The sequence below is a fragment of the Notechis scutatus genome, chromosome 6, assembly GCF_049901735.1.
Source record: "Notechis scutatus isolate UNSWTSFEM ecotype Mainland chromosome 6, rNotScu1.2, whole genome shotgun sequence".
NCBI lineage: Eukaryota > Metazoa > Chordata > Lepidosauria > Squamata > Elapidae > Notechis > Notechis scutatus.
The window spans coordinates 73,835,774-73,849,915 of NC_142014.1; the positions used below are offsets into that span (position 1 = coordinate 73,835,774).

The following is a 14,142-nucleotide window of genomic DNA, read 5'->3' on the forward strand; positions in this document are numbered from 1 at the left end:
ATAAGTATTACTTTCCAAAATTGGTCAGGAGTTTGTTAGTTAACAACTCTTATTTTGAAAGCTTTAAATGATGTAGTATGTTTTTCAAATAACCATAGTTTATTGACCTAATGCTTGGTATATTTCTTCCTGGATAAAGAACTTTCCTGAAAAATTATGTCTGCCTTTGCTGTCGGGCTGATTTTTACCTGCCGTTAAAGTCAGGATCACCTCACTTGATCCTAGCACAGCGTTCCATCATGTCGCTATAATATATAAGTTCCATCGCTATATACAACAAAACTGAGCCATTGCCACCTTGATGGCACATCATCGGGCTTAATGTGTAAACTTAATCTCAACTTTTGAAGGCAGGACTTTGGGGAGAGGTCTCTTGCTTACAGTGCCACTGGCAGCTTCCCAGCCAGGAGAAATCACGAATTTATCACGCTTTCAAAACTGAAATTGTGCCTGTATCATGAGGCTGAAAGCAGCGTCCTTCAGGGCTAAGTCTACCCAACACTCTCCAGTTATACAGGAAGTCCTCAACTTACAACAGTTCATTTAGTGACCATCGGGAGTTACAACATCACTGAAAAAAGTGACATGGCCATTTTTCATGCTTACGACCATTGCAACATCCTCATGGTCACATGACCAAGGGTTGGATGACTGCAAAGAAATATGATTCTTCCAGCTCCCCAAAACCAAGGAAGCTTCTTGGATGAGAAGTGAAATAATTATTCTTCTCCTTTTCCTCTTCTTCTCCTTCTCCTCCTCTTCTCCTTCTCCTGCTCCTCTTCTCCTCCTCATCTTCTCCTCTTCCTCCTCCTCCTCCTCCTCCTCTTCTTCCTCTTCTTCCTACTACTCCTACTCCTACTATTCCTCCCCCCTCCCCCTCAAGGCAATAATAAACCACTTCTCCTTTTTTTAAAAAAAACCAAGAAAACCAGTTGGATAGAAAATATAAAATGATGGACGATATAGTGCCAGATGATGGCCCCTCTGGTCTGATGGCATGCCACATATTGCTAGAGAAAACTATGGATCTTTCAGAGAATTAATGGTGTTTGTGATGTGGCTAGGCTGAAACCTTGGGGATATCTCGTTGGTGATGTTATCAGGCGGGGGAGAAAAAATCTGAAGCTGCAAAAATTTACAGTGCGAACAAGGAATGTAAGAAGCCTGAACACAGGAAGGCTCAACAAAATGAAAGATGAAATGATTATAAATTGACACCTAAAAATCAGCAACAACTTGATAGTACATAAACAATCAATCAGTCAATCAATTATATGACGCCAGAAAATAGATCAATTCAGTTAATTTAGTTAAATGCAGGTAGTCCTCGACTTACAACCACAATTGAGCCCAAATCCTCTGTTGCTAAGCGAGACAGTTGTTAAGTGAGTTTTACCTCATTTTACAATCTTTCTTGCCACAGTTGTTAAGTGAATCACCGCAATTGTTCAGTTACTAACACAGTTGTTAAGTGAATCTGGCTTTTCCCCATTGACTTTGCTGGTCAGGAGGTCACAAAAGGAGATTACATGACCCTGGGACACTACAATTGTCATGAAAATGATTCATTTGCCAGTTGTCTAAATTTTGATCACCTGGCCATGGGGATGCTACAAGGGTTATAAATGTGAAAAACGGTTATAAGTCACTTTTTTCAGTGCTGTTGTAACTTTGAACAGTCACTAAATGAATGGCTATAAGTCAAGGACTATCTGTGTTTAGTTGGAATATGACTGTGGAAAAGTACAGGACTTGTACTTTCTCTAATCCAATGTTTCTCATGTCAGGATTCCGGCAGTTACTCCAATTAAATCATGAGCCTCGAGCCACTCTCCCCAAACTAAAGAGAATTTATTTGAAGTTAAGATTCTACATCAGGCACTAACTTGAGATACGTAATTCACTGTCACCCTTGATCCTGCTTCCCCCCCCTCTGGGTGTGTCATCCAATGAAAAACGACCACCATGCTCTCCAATTAGATTTTTTTCCCAACAGAAGCTTCAACCATCTAATCAGTCTTTGAAGAAAATATGAATGGAATGTACTTTCGATTCCACACTGTTGCCTGCTCTTTGAAACTCCCCCCCTTCTTTTTGTTGTCAACTATAAAACATATATACAAAATGTTTTATGAGTTGACATCTCAAACTTCGCAACTTTAAGACAGGTGGACTTCATGTCACAGAATTCTCTAGCCAGCTGATTTCTAATCATTGTTTTAAATATATGTCTTTTTTTATAGAAGAAATCTAAGCATCTAAGAAGAAAAGATTTTGAATTCCTGCACTTATGCCCCCTTATAAATTAATTCTGGGAGGAAAATTACTTTTATTACAAGCAGGGACAGTATTGAAAGGTTATTGTTTGCATTAGAAAAACAGAAAAAATCCCTGATGTTTCCCACGTATTAAAGCAAACACAAAGGGCATTATCTTTCCCCAATATATTACTGTAAATAATTGAGAAAACATTTCCCCAGGTTTCTTGAAACAGAAAACAGGCTTTCAAAAGATGGCTATGAAATCACCATGGATACCAATCTTAGTGCCCTCTAGGCCTCTTATCTCTCTTTTTTCTAAATAAAATAAAATAAACAAATAAATACAAGAGTCCTGATTTTTACAAAGAGAAACACCAGCCCTGATTTTATTGCAAAATTACATTATCTAACCAGGACAGGTTTGCCGCAAGTAATTTCTTTCATGTGGCAGGGACATTTATAGGCTCAGCTTCCAAAAGATGACAATTATTCATTTGCTTGCTTATTAATTTAGATTTATATATGTTGCTCTCCCAACTCTGGGCAGCTAACAACAAATAACACAATAGAAGTGACAACATAACACAAGCAGTCCTCGACTTGCGACATCAATTGAGGCTAAAATTGATGTTGCTAAGTGAGGCACTTGTTAAGTGAATTTTGCCCCATTCTAGGACCTTTTTTGTCGCAGTTGTTAAGTGAATCACTGCAGTTTTTAAGTTAGAAACACAGTTTCCTATGGAGATTTTCAGTCGTCCAGGTCCTGGTTGTCCCAAAGGTGCTTTTTCAAGAGGCAATTGGACTTTCTGGTTTTACTTTGAAGAAGTTTGTTTATCATCCAAGAAGCTTTTTGATGGGAAGCGAAACGTTTTCTTCTTTCTCAAGGTAAAAACCAGTCCAGTTGTCTTTTGAGGGAGGGAAAAAGCACTTATGCCCTGGATGACTGAGAATCTCCATAGACATTTGTCTCTTCTAGGGTCCTTCAGGTTTCTCAGTGTAGACCTATATTGCTACTGTGACTGAGTGCATTGCTTTGCTGCTGGTCATTCTCTTTTTCCCTTGCCTTCCTTCCATACCTATCTGGTTTGATATACCATACTTCCTTCCACACCCCTTACCTGGTTGAAAATCTAACGAGCAGCCATTGAATTATGATGTTCTTTAACATTATAATAATAACAGGGATCCCCAAACTTGGCAACTGTAAGGCTTGTGGACTTCAACTCCCAGAATTCCTCCTCCTGTCTTGTTAGCTCAGGAATTCTGGGAGTTGAAGCCCACAAGTCTTAAAGTTGCCAAGTTTGGAGACCTCTGGTAGGAATTGAGTTTGGGGTCAGTGGAAGAACATTAGCTGCTACTCAGTGGCAGCACAACTGAAATCAGTGACCCAATGGCTGACTTATAGAATGCAGCTTCATATGAGATTACTTCTGCAAAAGAAGTGACTGTCCTGAGCTAGAATTCCTTAGGAAAAGCATTGCGAAAGATCTACAAATAAGATGATTTTTTTGGCCTATAGAGAGTAAGTAGACTTAAGCAGCGGAATGGGGGGGAAAAACAGGTTTCTTTCCCCAACTGGACAAGCAGCTTGGCCGTTTCACAGTCCAGATGGAACATGTTTGGCGTCCCTCGTTTTTCTTTAGTCTTCATTTTCCTCTCCTCTCCGAACTTTGAAGAAGTTTATCCAACATTTTTAAGGAGGAAAGAATAATTAAAACCCCACGACTGTGGGCTCCCCACATGAAGCCACAGAGCCATGTTTTAGCCCCTTTTCAGAAGGCGAGAAGAGTGTGGGGGGGGCTGCTTTACTTTCAGGGGTCGAATATTCCATAGGGTGGGAGCAAGAGCAGAGAAGGCTGTCTTCCTAGACCCCACCAGTCTGTTCTGACCCAAACCCTTTTCCAATAAAACAAACACGAACCAAAGGAAACAAAAACCTTTTAATGATTATTACGAATCCCCGGTTAAAAGGATGCTGCAGACTAATTCACTTTGATAAGCACAAGCCTCGCCAAAACTGCGCAAGGCTGCCAAGTATAACAGATAAGAAATATTTTACAACACAAGAGTCTTCAAATACCAACTTAAGATACTGCAATGTCCAGGAGGCTGAGTTTCAAAACATTTTTGCTTCCTGCAAAGAATGTCCGATTCACAGCTGGCTTTTATCTTCTTGAAGGAGGGGCCATTACCGTTCAGCCTTACTCCTGAGTCGCCCGTCCTGCTGCAGCTGCTCTTTCCTAAGAGCAACCCTATGCACATGTGTACTTGGCACAGGGTCCTTGGGAACCTTCTCATCGCTGCTGCCAGCCCCCACAATCTCTGAAGGCAGCAGTCCACTCCCTAATGGTCCTGGTCCCTCATCTGAGTCCTTGCTCTCCTTAGCCATCTGCACCTGCAGCCGGCTAACCACAACACAGTCAGAATTTTTTAACTGATGGGATCGGTTAGGGTGCACAAATGTAGAAAAGAAGAGCAACCTTCTAACTTGATATATCAAACAAGCACAGGTACGGTCTTACCAAATTTAACAAGGACAACTGCATTGTAATCTACTTGCCATTGATATACAAGCCGTTGTTGTTGTTGTTGTTCAGTCCCTAAGTCATATCTGAATCTTCACAATCCCATGGATCATAGCATGCCAGACTCTCCTGTCCTCCGTGGTCTCCTGGAGTTTGCCCAAATTCACATTCATTGCATGGATGACACTATTTAACCATCTCATTCTCTGCTGTCCTCCTCCTCCTTTTGCCTTCCATCTTTCCCAACATCGAGGCCTTTTCCAAGGAGTCCGCTCTTCTCATTTGTTGGCCAAAGTGTTTGAGCTTCAGGATCTCTCCTTCCAAGAACAGGCAGGGTTGATTTTCTTTAGGATTGATTGGATCTTCTTGCAGTCCAAGCGACTCTTCAAGAGTCTTCTCCCTACAATCGAAAAGCAATACAAGCCATTGTGTACAAATATATCTGTGTCTACCAAACAGATTCAGGAAGGACCTATTCGTACTTCAGCTGTTAAGCCCCAATGAAGTCTAGCAAATGGAGAGTTAGTGCACGATTGCTGTTTTTCTAGGACATCCTTCCCATGATAAAAAACCTCATATTCTCCATTTAACTGCCAAAATTGGATTATAGATTTTGAGGCCGAATCCCTGAGGTAGCAGACTAAAAGCTGTGGACACCACTGTGAGGATAACATGTGATAGCTCCAGATTCACACAGAGCACAGCAGGGAGGTGAAACTGGAAGGCTAAAAGAAAAGCACAGAGCTAAATTATTGAGCCCCCCCCCTAGAATTATCTTTATATGAGCAAAGAAAAGAAAGTCACATAATGGGAGGTTTGGAAATTTTTTTTTTTTAAAAAGGCAGGGCTGCAAGTGATCTGGGTCTTTCAGAATTATTTAATAGGGATGCAGACATTTAAAAAAAAAAAGATGTATTTGTATTTTCCAGCAGCAGCTGTAGTTGTGTGTGGATGTGGTTTTTTTTTTTTTTTAATGCATGGTTGGGGAAAAACCATGTGCTCTTAGTTTAATCTATGGGTCACTGGTTAAGCCGCCTGGGAAAGATCTTAGCTAGGAGATTAGAAGATTATGCTGTACGGGCTACACAGAGCTAGAATTAAAGTATGAAATTGTGTGTCTTGGGAAAAGGAAGAAGAGTGGGGTTTTGTTTTGTTTTGTTTTGTTTGAGTCTTTCAAAACATCCGGGCAGTGTCTTTCAAACTTGGCAACTTTAAAATGTGTGGACCTCAACTCCCTGAATTCAGGGAGTTGAGGTCCACATATCTTAAAGTTGTCAAGTTTGAAAGACACTGCATTAGGGCTATTGAATGAATGTAATTGAAGGAGAACAAACAAAAGAAAGCATTACTTTTGAAAGTCCTAGAATTCATTATCAAACGTAGTAATAATAGCCACTACATTGTGGGGACTTTAAAGGGAGATCAGATAAACTCGTGGTGGACAGGTGTGTCGAACAGCTATCAATCTTGAACATTTGATGTTGTTTCTGAGTTGGAGCAGCATGCTAGCAAGAACAATGCAGAAAACTATCAGAAAACCAATAGAAACACCAGTTTTATTACCCTATAAAGAACAGAAGAGAGCAAATCATGGTTGGCTTATCAGAGTCAAACATTTAGTGGTTTTTCTTCTATTTAAACATGATGGAATAATGGAGAAAACAGCAGGGATCCAAAGCATTGACATCAGAAAAATGAATTTATGGCCCCACTTACACAGAGGATTGAAGATGTGATGGTACTTGAAATTTATGAACAATTTGTTTACAGACAGATTATAAATGGATAATTATAATGAAATATGCTTGAAATGTGTAAAACTAAACAGACAGACAGACACGGATAGATAAATAGATATGGATAGACAGACAGACAGAAAGATGAGAGTGAGATGATTAGGTAGGTAGGTAGATAATTAGATGATAGATTAGATAGATTGATTGATTTATAGCTATATATTGATTATATTGCTTTTATCTATTTTGTTTACCTTTCTTTAAAATCTCTGTCTTGTTTTTTTTTAAATAAAGTCAAGAATGGAGTTGTATTTCAGGGGTATGTCCATAGCAATTTTTCTGCATTTTAGAACATTTCTTTGAGATATGTCTTAGATTTCTTCAAGGGATGCAAGCTTCTCAACCTGAAAAATTTTTGTTTTACATTTAAAATAGTTCCATTGTTTAAAATAAATAGTTCTATCCCCTTATTTAATCCCAATCTGAAAGCATCTAACAACCATAAAATATAAGTATACTTTGTAAAATTGATCCATAAATCTGACAGAAATCTTCATCCGTATGTATGAGGAATGGGTGACTTCTGTATCTTTCTAAATTAATAGTTTGAGTCGAACAGAATAACTGAGTCGGGAAAGACCTTAGAGGTCTTCTAGTCCAACCCCTACGCAAGCAGTGGACCCTATACCATTTCAAATAGTTGACTAATCTCTTCTTTAAAACCTCCAGTGATGGAGCACCTACAATTTCTGAAGGCAAGCAGGGCTTCTGATGAGGATTGCTTGGAACTGTGATTAGAAACATACGGAAGATTGCCAGTTGCTTACATCCACCATAGAATAGTAGGCATGTCAAATCTCTTCTTCACATTTGGCTATTCACCTCGCTGGCTTCAAGCTTGGGTCTACTGCACTATATTGTGTTGATATCTTCTATATATATAAAAGCAAAATACCATTCATGCATCATCACAAAATCTCCAGAACCGTTAAGCCTACAAACTTGAAATTTTGGCAGATATGTTCCTCTGGGCCTCTAGGTGCTCACTAAGAAAGGATTTTTTGAAATGACCATCAAAGCATTAGTATCTTGTATATTATTATTAACATGCTCTGATGCTAAGGAGTTCTACTCCCCCTCCCCACCTGAAAAGAAATCTGTTCCAAATGCAAAATACAAGCAGAGGAGAGGAGTTTCAGTTTCATTTTCAGAGCAGCAAGCAGCTTTAGTACAGAACAGTTGAGCTAAGCCACACCCAGGCTCCTTGCTGTCTCCTTACACAGCAAATACTGTTTCAGTTTCCATGTTTCAGTTTCCAAACAGCCTTCAACTCTCGTATACTGACAGGACGCTAGCCAGATGAATACCGATGGATGCTGGACAGAATCCCCCCCCCCCTTATTTTCCTTCCCAAAAACTAAGCCCAACCACATAGTTTCGTAGCGAAGCACGGGTATCAAGCTAATTTAAGTATAGTTTAACTCACTACATGTGATTTTGCTGTTATGCCATAAGTGCAGTTATTTTCCTGCATACTAGGAAAAAGGAAGGAAGTCATTAAAATGTGTGCATCCGGCTGCAGCTGTCACCTTTCTCATTTCCTCTAAAGTGGGCATCCTGTGCAATGTGTGAGGTTTATTTTCTGACCTTCAAAGGCTCCTTGTGATTCAAATTCTACTCCGGCTATGGTTTTAGGAAACGTTGGAAGTTCAGAAACCCATAGAAAATGTTAAGAATAGAAATGGTGACCTTCTGGATCACACCTGTTCCATCTTTGTCTGAAATAGTACAGGGTTACCTGCCTAAGCAGGAATTGGGATTAAATAAGGAGAACTGCACACCAGAAGAACTAGACGGAAGGACAGTTTTTCCCCCCAACGCCATCACTCTGCTAAACAAATAATTCCCTCAACACTGTCCAACTATTTACAAAGTCTGCATTGCTATTACTATTAATCTTCTCATCACTCCTTATCACCCATCCCCTCCCACTTGTGAGTAACTTTGTCGCTTGTATCCTAATGATTTATATGGACTGTTTCCTAGTATGATTTGATTGCTTATTGTATCCTATGACTATTATTGTGTGGTACCTGATGATTCTTAACTCTTGACGAATGTATCTTTTATGTATCCTGAGCGCATTTGCACCAAGACAAATTCCTTGTGTGTCCCATCACACTTGGCCAATGAAGAATTCTGTCTGTCTGTCTGTCTGTCTGTCTCTGTCTGTCTGTCTGTCTGTCTATCTATCTATCTATCTATCTATCTATCTATCTATCTATCTATCTATCTAGTTCCCACAACTCTCCTGGTGTGAAGTGTGATTGTGGCCCCTGTTTTCTCTCGCCAGGTGGTTCCATTCCAGCTGCCATTGAAGAGATGCTCTGTAGTGGGCAATGGTGGGATTCTGAAAAACAGCCGCTGTGGCAAGCAGATAGATCAAGCGGACTTCGTCATGAGGTAAGCCGCCATTTTGGCTATGCTTCCCTCTCCTCACCTTCACCGTTTTTTCACAGTACAGGTAGTCCTCGGCTTACAACAGTTCACTTAGTGGCCATTCGAAGTTACAACGGCACTGAAAAAGGTGACTCGAGACCATTTCTCACAGTTATAGCCATTACAGCCTCCCCGTGGTCATGTGATTTACATTTGGAGGCTTGACAACTGACTCACATTTACGACGGTTGCAGTGTCCCAGGGGTTCATAGGATCTGCTTTTGGGACCTTCGGACAAGCCAAGTCAATGGGGAAACCAGATTCACTTAACAACCATGCTTCTAGTTTAAGAACTTCAGTGATTCACTTAACAACTGTGGCAAGAAAGGTCATAAAATGTAGCAAACTCACTTAACAAATGTCTTGCTTGGCAACATAAATTTTGGGCCCAATTGTGGTCATAGGTCGAGGACTACAGCACAGTAAAATTGTTCCACTTGATTATCTCCTTCTGTCATACAAATATCCCTTGACTTAAAACCACTATTGGAACCAGAATTTCTGTTGCTAAGCAAGCCGGTTGTTAAGTGAGCCGTGCCCAATTTTATGACCTTTTTGCCCCGGTTGTAAATGAATCACATGTCTTTAAGCAAATCTAGCTTCCTCCAGTGACTTTGCTTGTTATAAGTACGCTGAATGGCTCCCAGAGGCTGCAACCATTGTAAATATATGCCAGTTGCCATGGGGATGCTGGGATGGTCATAAGTGTGAGGAGTGGTTGCAAGTTACTGTTTTCTGTGCTGTTGTAACTTTGATTGGTTGCTGAAGCAAATGTAAGTTGAGGACTATATGTATTGCAATTGCAATTCAGTAGACTCCTTCAGGATGTGTTCTGAGGTCCATCCCAAGGCAGGATAGGCGTCCCATACTTCATATGGACTAGTAACTGAAATTTAGGAGTGTCCGATCTGTGCTGTTTTTCCACAAAGCTTTTGTTGTTTCTCCAGAGTGGTAGTTATATTAGAAATTTTGGCAATGAAGTCGTCAAATGTTTACAGTAGCAAACAGAGGCAATTCTTTCTATCTTCTCTTTATTTTCAGTCTAGGAGGCTGCTGTGAACATTTCACTTGCTAAGATCCAACGGATTTTGATTGCATTGCTTTTCCGGCCCACAATAATCCAATTATTGAGTTGGTTTCCAACAGAAAAAGGCCCTTTTATCTACTGCGATATGTTCTTCAAAGCAGTTGCAATTCCAGGACACACATATTTGACACCCACCATGGGATAATCATTACTTATTTTATGGATTGGATTTTATCTCCTTTTTAATGTCTTGAATGTATTTTTAATGTGCCCAGCCTGGAGAAGGGGAGGAGGAAGCCAACATAAAAACAAGCTCTTTTCAGAGCACATTAAAATAATTTTTAAAATGCACAACAAGCTACAGATTTGGGGGTGCTGTAGAGTTGTCACAAAAATGGTAATAACTCTAGTATAGTTAGTAATATAAATAGAGGGCAAACCCCACCCCTATTCTAGCCTGATGATGTTATCTAGTTTGGCACTGAAACATCTGTAAGTCGTCTCTTACTGACCACCTGTGTTCTGACCCATGCCTTTTCCCAACAAATCAAACACAATTCAAAGGGAACAGAAACCTTTTAATGCTGCTGCAAAATAATTAGCTGTGATAAGCACAAGCCTTGCCAAACTGTGCGAGACTGCCAAAAGATAACAGACAACAAAATAATTTGCAATACAAGAATCTTCAAATGCAAACTCAGGATACTGGAATGTCCATGAGGCTGGAGTTTCCAAACGACTTTGCCTTCTGCAAAGAACGTTCGTTTCACAGCTGGCTTTTATTTTCTTGAAGGAAGGGCTATTACCTTGCAGCCTTACTCCCGAGTTGCCCGTGCTGCTGCAGCTGCTCTTTCCTGAGAGCAATCCTGCGCACATGCGCACTTGGCACAGGCTCCTCGGGAACCTCCTCATCGCTTCTGCCAGCCCCCACAATCTCTGAAGGCAGCAGTCCACTCCCTAATGGTCCTGGCCCCTCATCTGAGTCCTTGCTCTCCTCAGCCATCCGCACCTGTTGCCGGCTGTTCAGTGACTGTTGAAGCTTTGACAGTGCTGGAAAAGTTGGTTTATGACTGGGTTTTTAAAAATGTGTAGCTATTGCAGTGTTCCCATGATAACACAATCACCCTTTTGGGTGTTTTGCAACTGGCACATGTTTATGATCTTCGTAGTGTCCTGCAATCATATAGGGTTACCATGTATGAGTTTCAATTACTGGTTTCGAACAAGCAGAATTCAATAGAGAAGCCAGCAAGTCATGGTCATGTGGTGTGGCTGATTCACTGAACAGCCACAGTGGAACCGATGTCACAAGTCCAGCACAGTCACATAGCATTTCACTGAATGGCCACTTGGCTCAGCCACGGAGTTGCCAGTCCCAGTTGTGGTAGCAAGTGTACTTGGCTCAATGGGAATAATCTTTTTCTTAATAGATTTTTGACTTGAACAAATACATGAATACTAATAAGGGAGAATATTTGTTGTTCAGGGTTGACATGGGGTCCTTGGTTCTCTCTGATCTGGGTTGTTTTCTTGCAGATATTTCATTACCCAACGAGGTAACATCATCAGGGTTAGAATGGAGTTTGCTGTCAGTTTATATTCTAGTGGCTTCCCTGTCGATGTTGGTGGGGACGGTCTTAAGAGATTCTTCAATTGGGCTGTTTGCTGTCGGCTTCTTTGGCAGTTTCTTGATTGTTTTCTTGACTGTTGGTCTGATGTTAACCTTGGAGTTAATCTATGGTGGAGCTTTTCTTCCCTTTTGGACTGGATGATAGCAGGGGTGGGCTGCTGGGGGTTCGCAGGGATTCGGGAGAACCCCTAGCTAAAATTCTGTGCAGTTCGGAGAACTCCCAAATTCCAACCCTGGCTGGTCCCACCCACCCCTCCCAAGAGTCCCCACGTGGCCCATTTTGGATGCAGGTAAGTGCAGGGTGTGCATGGAAGCTCAAGGAAGGCAAAAAAACGGGCCACCTGGAAGTTCAAGAAGGCTAGAAATGGGCCCGTTTCCACCTTCCAGAGAGCCTCCGGAGCCCGGGGAGGGCAAAAACGCCCCCCTCCCCAATGTGGCGCAGGAGGCCGACTAGGCCACACCCACCATCGCCACGCCCACTCAGCAACCAGGCAGAGAACCCTGTTGCTAAAATTTTTGAAGCCCACCCCTGGATTATCTCTTTTGCATAGTCTGAAGATGTTTCCTAGTTTGGGTAATGAAACATCTGCAAGAAAACATGGCAAGCTCACTCCTCAAATACGTGAATGAACATAAAAAGTATAATTTATTACAGTTTCGTTTTTCTTTTTTCTTCCCTTCAGATGTAACCTCCCTCCACTAAGCAATGCATACAGCAAAGACATAGGATCAAAAACTCAACTGGTAACAGCGAATCCCAGCATAATTAATAAAAGGTAAGGAGCCGATTGTCTGTTTCTTTTTCAATTCCTAGGCTGAGTACATAAGGGGAAAAAATGAGGCATGTTGTGGGGGAGGGTTTAAAAAAAGAAAGAAAGGAAAAGAGACATTTTAATGTCAGAATGTTGTGAGCAGAATTGTCTTTCTAGCAGTCTATGCACAATCAACAACAATCTTGTAGGGCAGGGGTCCCCAAACTTGGCAACTTTAAGACTTAAGAACTTCAACTCCCAGAATTCTCCAGCCAGCTGGCTGGGGAATTCTGGGAGTTGAAGTCCACAAGTCTTAAAGTTGCCAAGTTTGGAGACCTCCGTTGTAGGGTTAAGAAATGAAGAGACTCACCTGTCATCTCAAATGACTTGAAATTGGTTTGCATCAGCCTGTTTCAAAAAAAAGGGGTGAATACTGGAATATGATAGTCAGAACCAACTAGCTCAACTGTTCTGTACTAAAGCTGCTTGGTGCTTTGGAACTGAAACTCCTCTCCTCTGCTTGTGTTTTGCACTTGGAACAGATTTCTTTTCAGGTGGGGAGGGGGAGTAGAACTTCTTAGCATCAGAGCATGTTAATAATAATAATAATAATAATAATAATAATAATAATAATAATAATAATAATAATAATAATAATAATAATAATAATAATAATAATATAGGAAATACTAATGCTCTGATGGTCATTTAGAAAAATCCTTTCTTAGTGAGCACCTAGAAACCAAGAGGAACATAGGTGCCAAATTTCAAGTTTGTAGGCTTTACGGTTCTGGACATTTTGTGATGATGTGTAAGTAGTATTTCACTTTTATATATCCAATAAACCATTATTTTTAAGAAGTTACAATAATAATCATTACATCTTTTCAATGGGTTCCTCAGCATATTTCCCCCCCTTGATTTTTAATAAGAGTTATCAGTATCTATATTACCCTATTTTCTAAATATTTTTAATTGCAGAAATATTCTTATTACCCCTTGTCACCCTGCAGAGTCCCCTTTTTAATTCATCAACCATTATCTCTGAAAAAACAATTTCTTTTCAACATTTTACTATTTCCATATTTCTTTATTTCACGCACCTGTTTCTTACTGCTTCTCCTCCCCCTCTTTTCCCCATATCTTTTCTCATTCCAGTTTATATCCCTCTCTTTCTTAATATCTTCCTTTCCCCTTTTCTGCTGGGTCTTTCTGCCTTTCCTGACTTCACAGGTATTCCCCCTTTTGATTGCCTTCTTAAGTCTCAACTTTTTTTTTTTTTAAGCAAATTTTATTAATTTCAAAGACAAACAAATCATCATCAACCATTACATATTTGAACCTTTTTCCATTATAAATTTTACAAGTCAGATAAAGCTTTATTTTATACAATACAATTCTATTTTAAGCCATTTCCATATGAGCATAAAAATACCTCTTATCCAATTTCTCTTTACTTCTCTTTACTCTTATTCAATTTCACTATTATTATTTCATCTATTTCTTTCTGACTTGATTACCATTATTCTCATTCTGTATTTCTACAAGGTTTTATTAATACTCTCAAAACATAAACACACAACAAACAAACATATAAAAATCTTTTAGGAAAGTAACTTGGCCCCAGGTACCTCTCTTTATATGGGCTTCAATTATATTCATGCTCATCTTACATATCATTACCTATTTTGTTTACCATTCTATATCTTCTA

The 14,142-nt window shown here is 40.1% G+C and overlaps 1 protein-coding gene across 1 annotated transcript in view; it reads left to right on the forward strand.

Annotated features, from left to right (window-relative positions):
* ST8SIA1 (ST8 alpha-N-acetyl-neuraminide alpha-2,8-sialyltransferase 1) overlaps positions 1-14,142 on the forward strand; it is a 63,607-nt gene that overhangs the window by 32,802 nt on the left and 16,663 nt on the right. The window contains exons 3-4 of the mRNA XM_026678270.2: positions 8,876-8,985; positions 12,362-12,454. Of these exons, the coding sequence (XP_026534055.2) occupies positions 8,876-8,985; positions 12,362-12,454 (203 nt within the window). The remainder of the gene's footprint in view (positions 1-8,875; positions 8,986-12,361; positions 12,455-14,142) is intronic.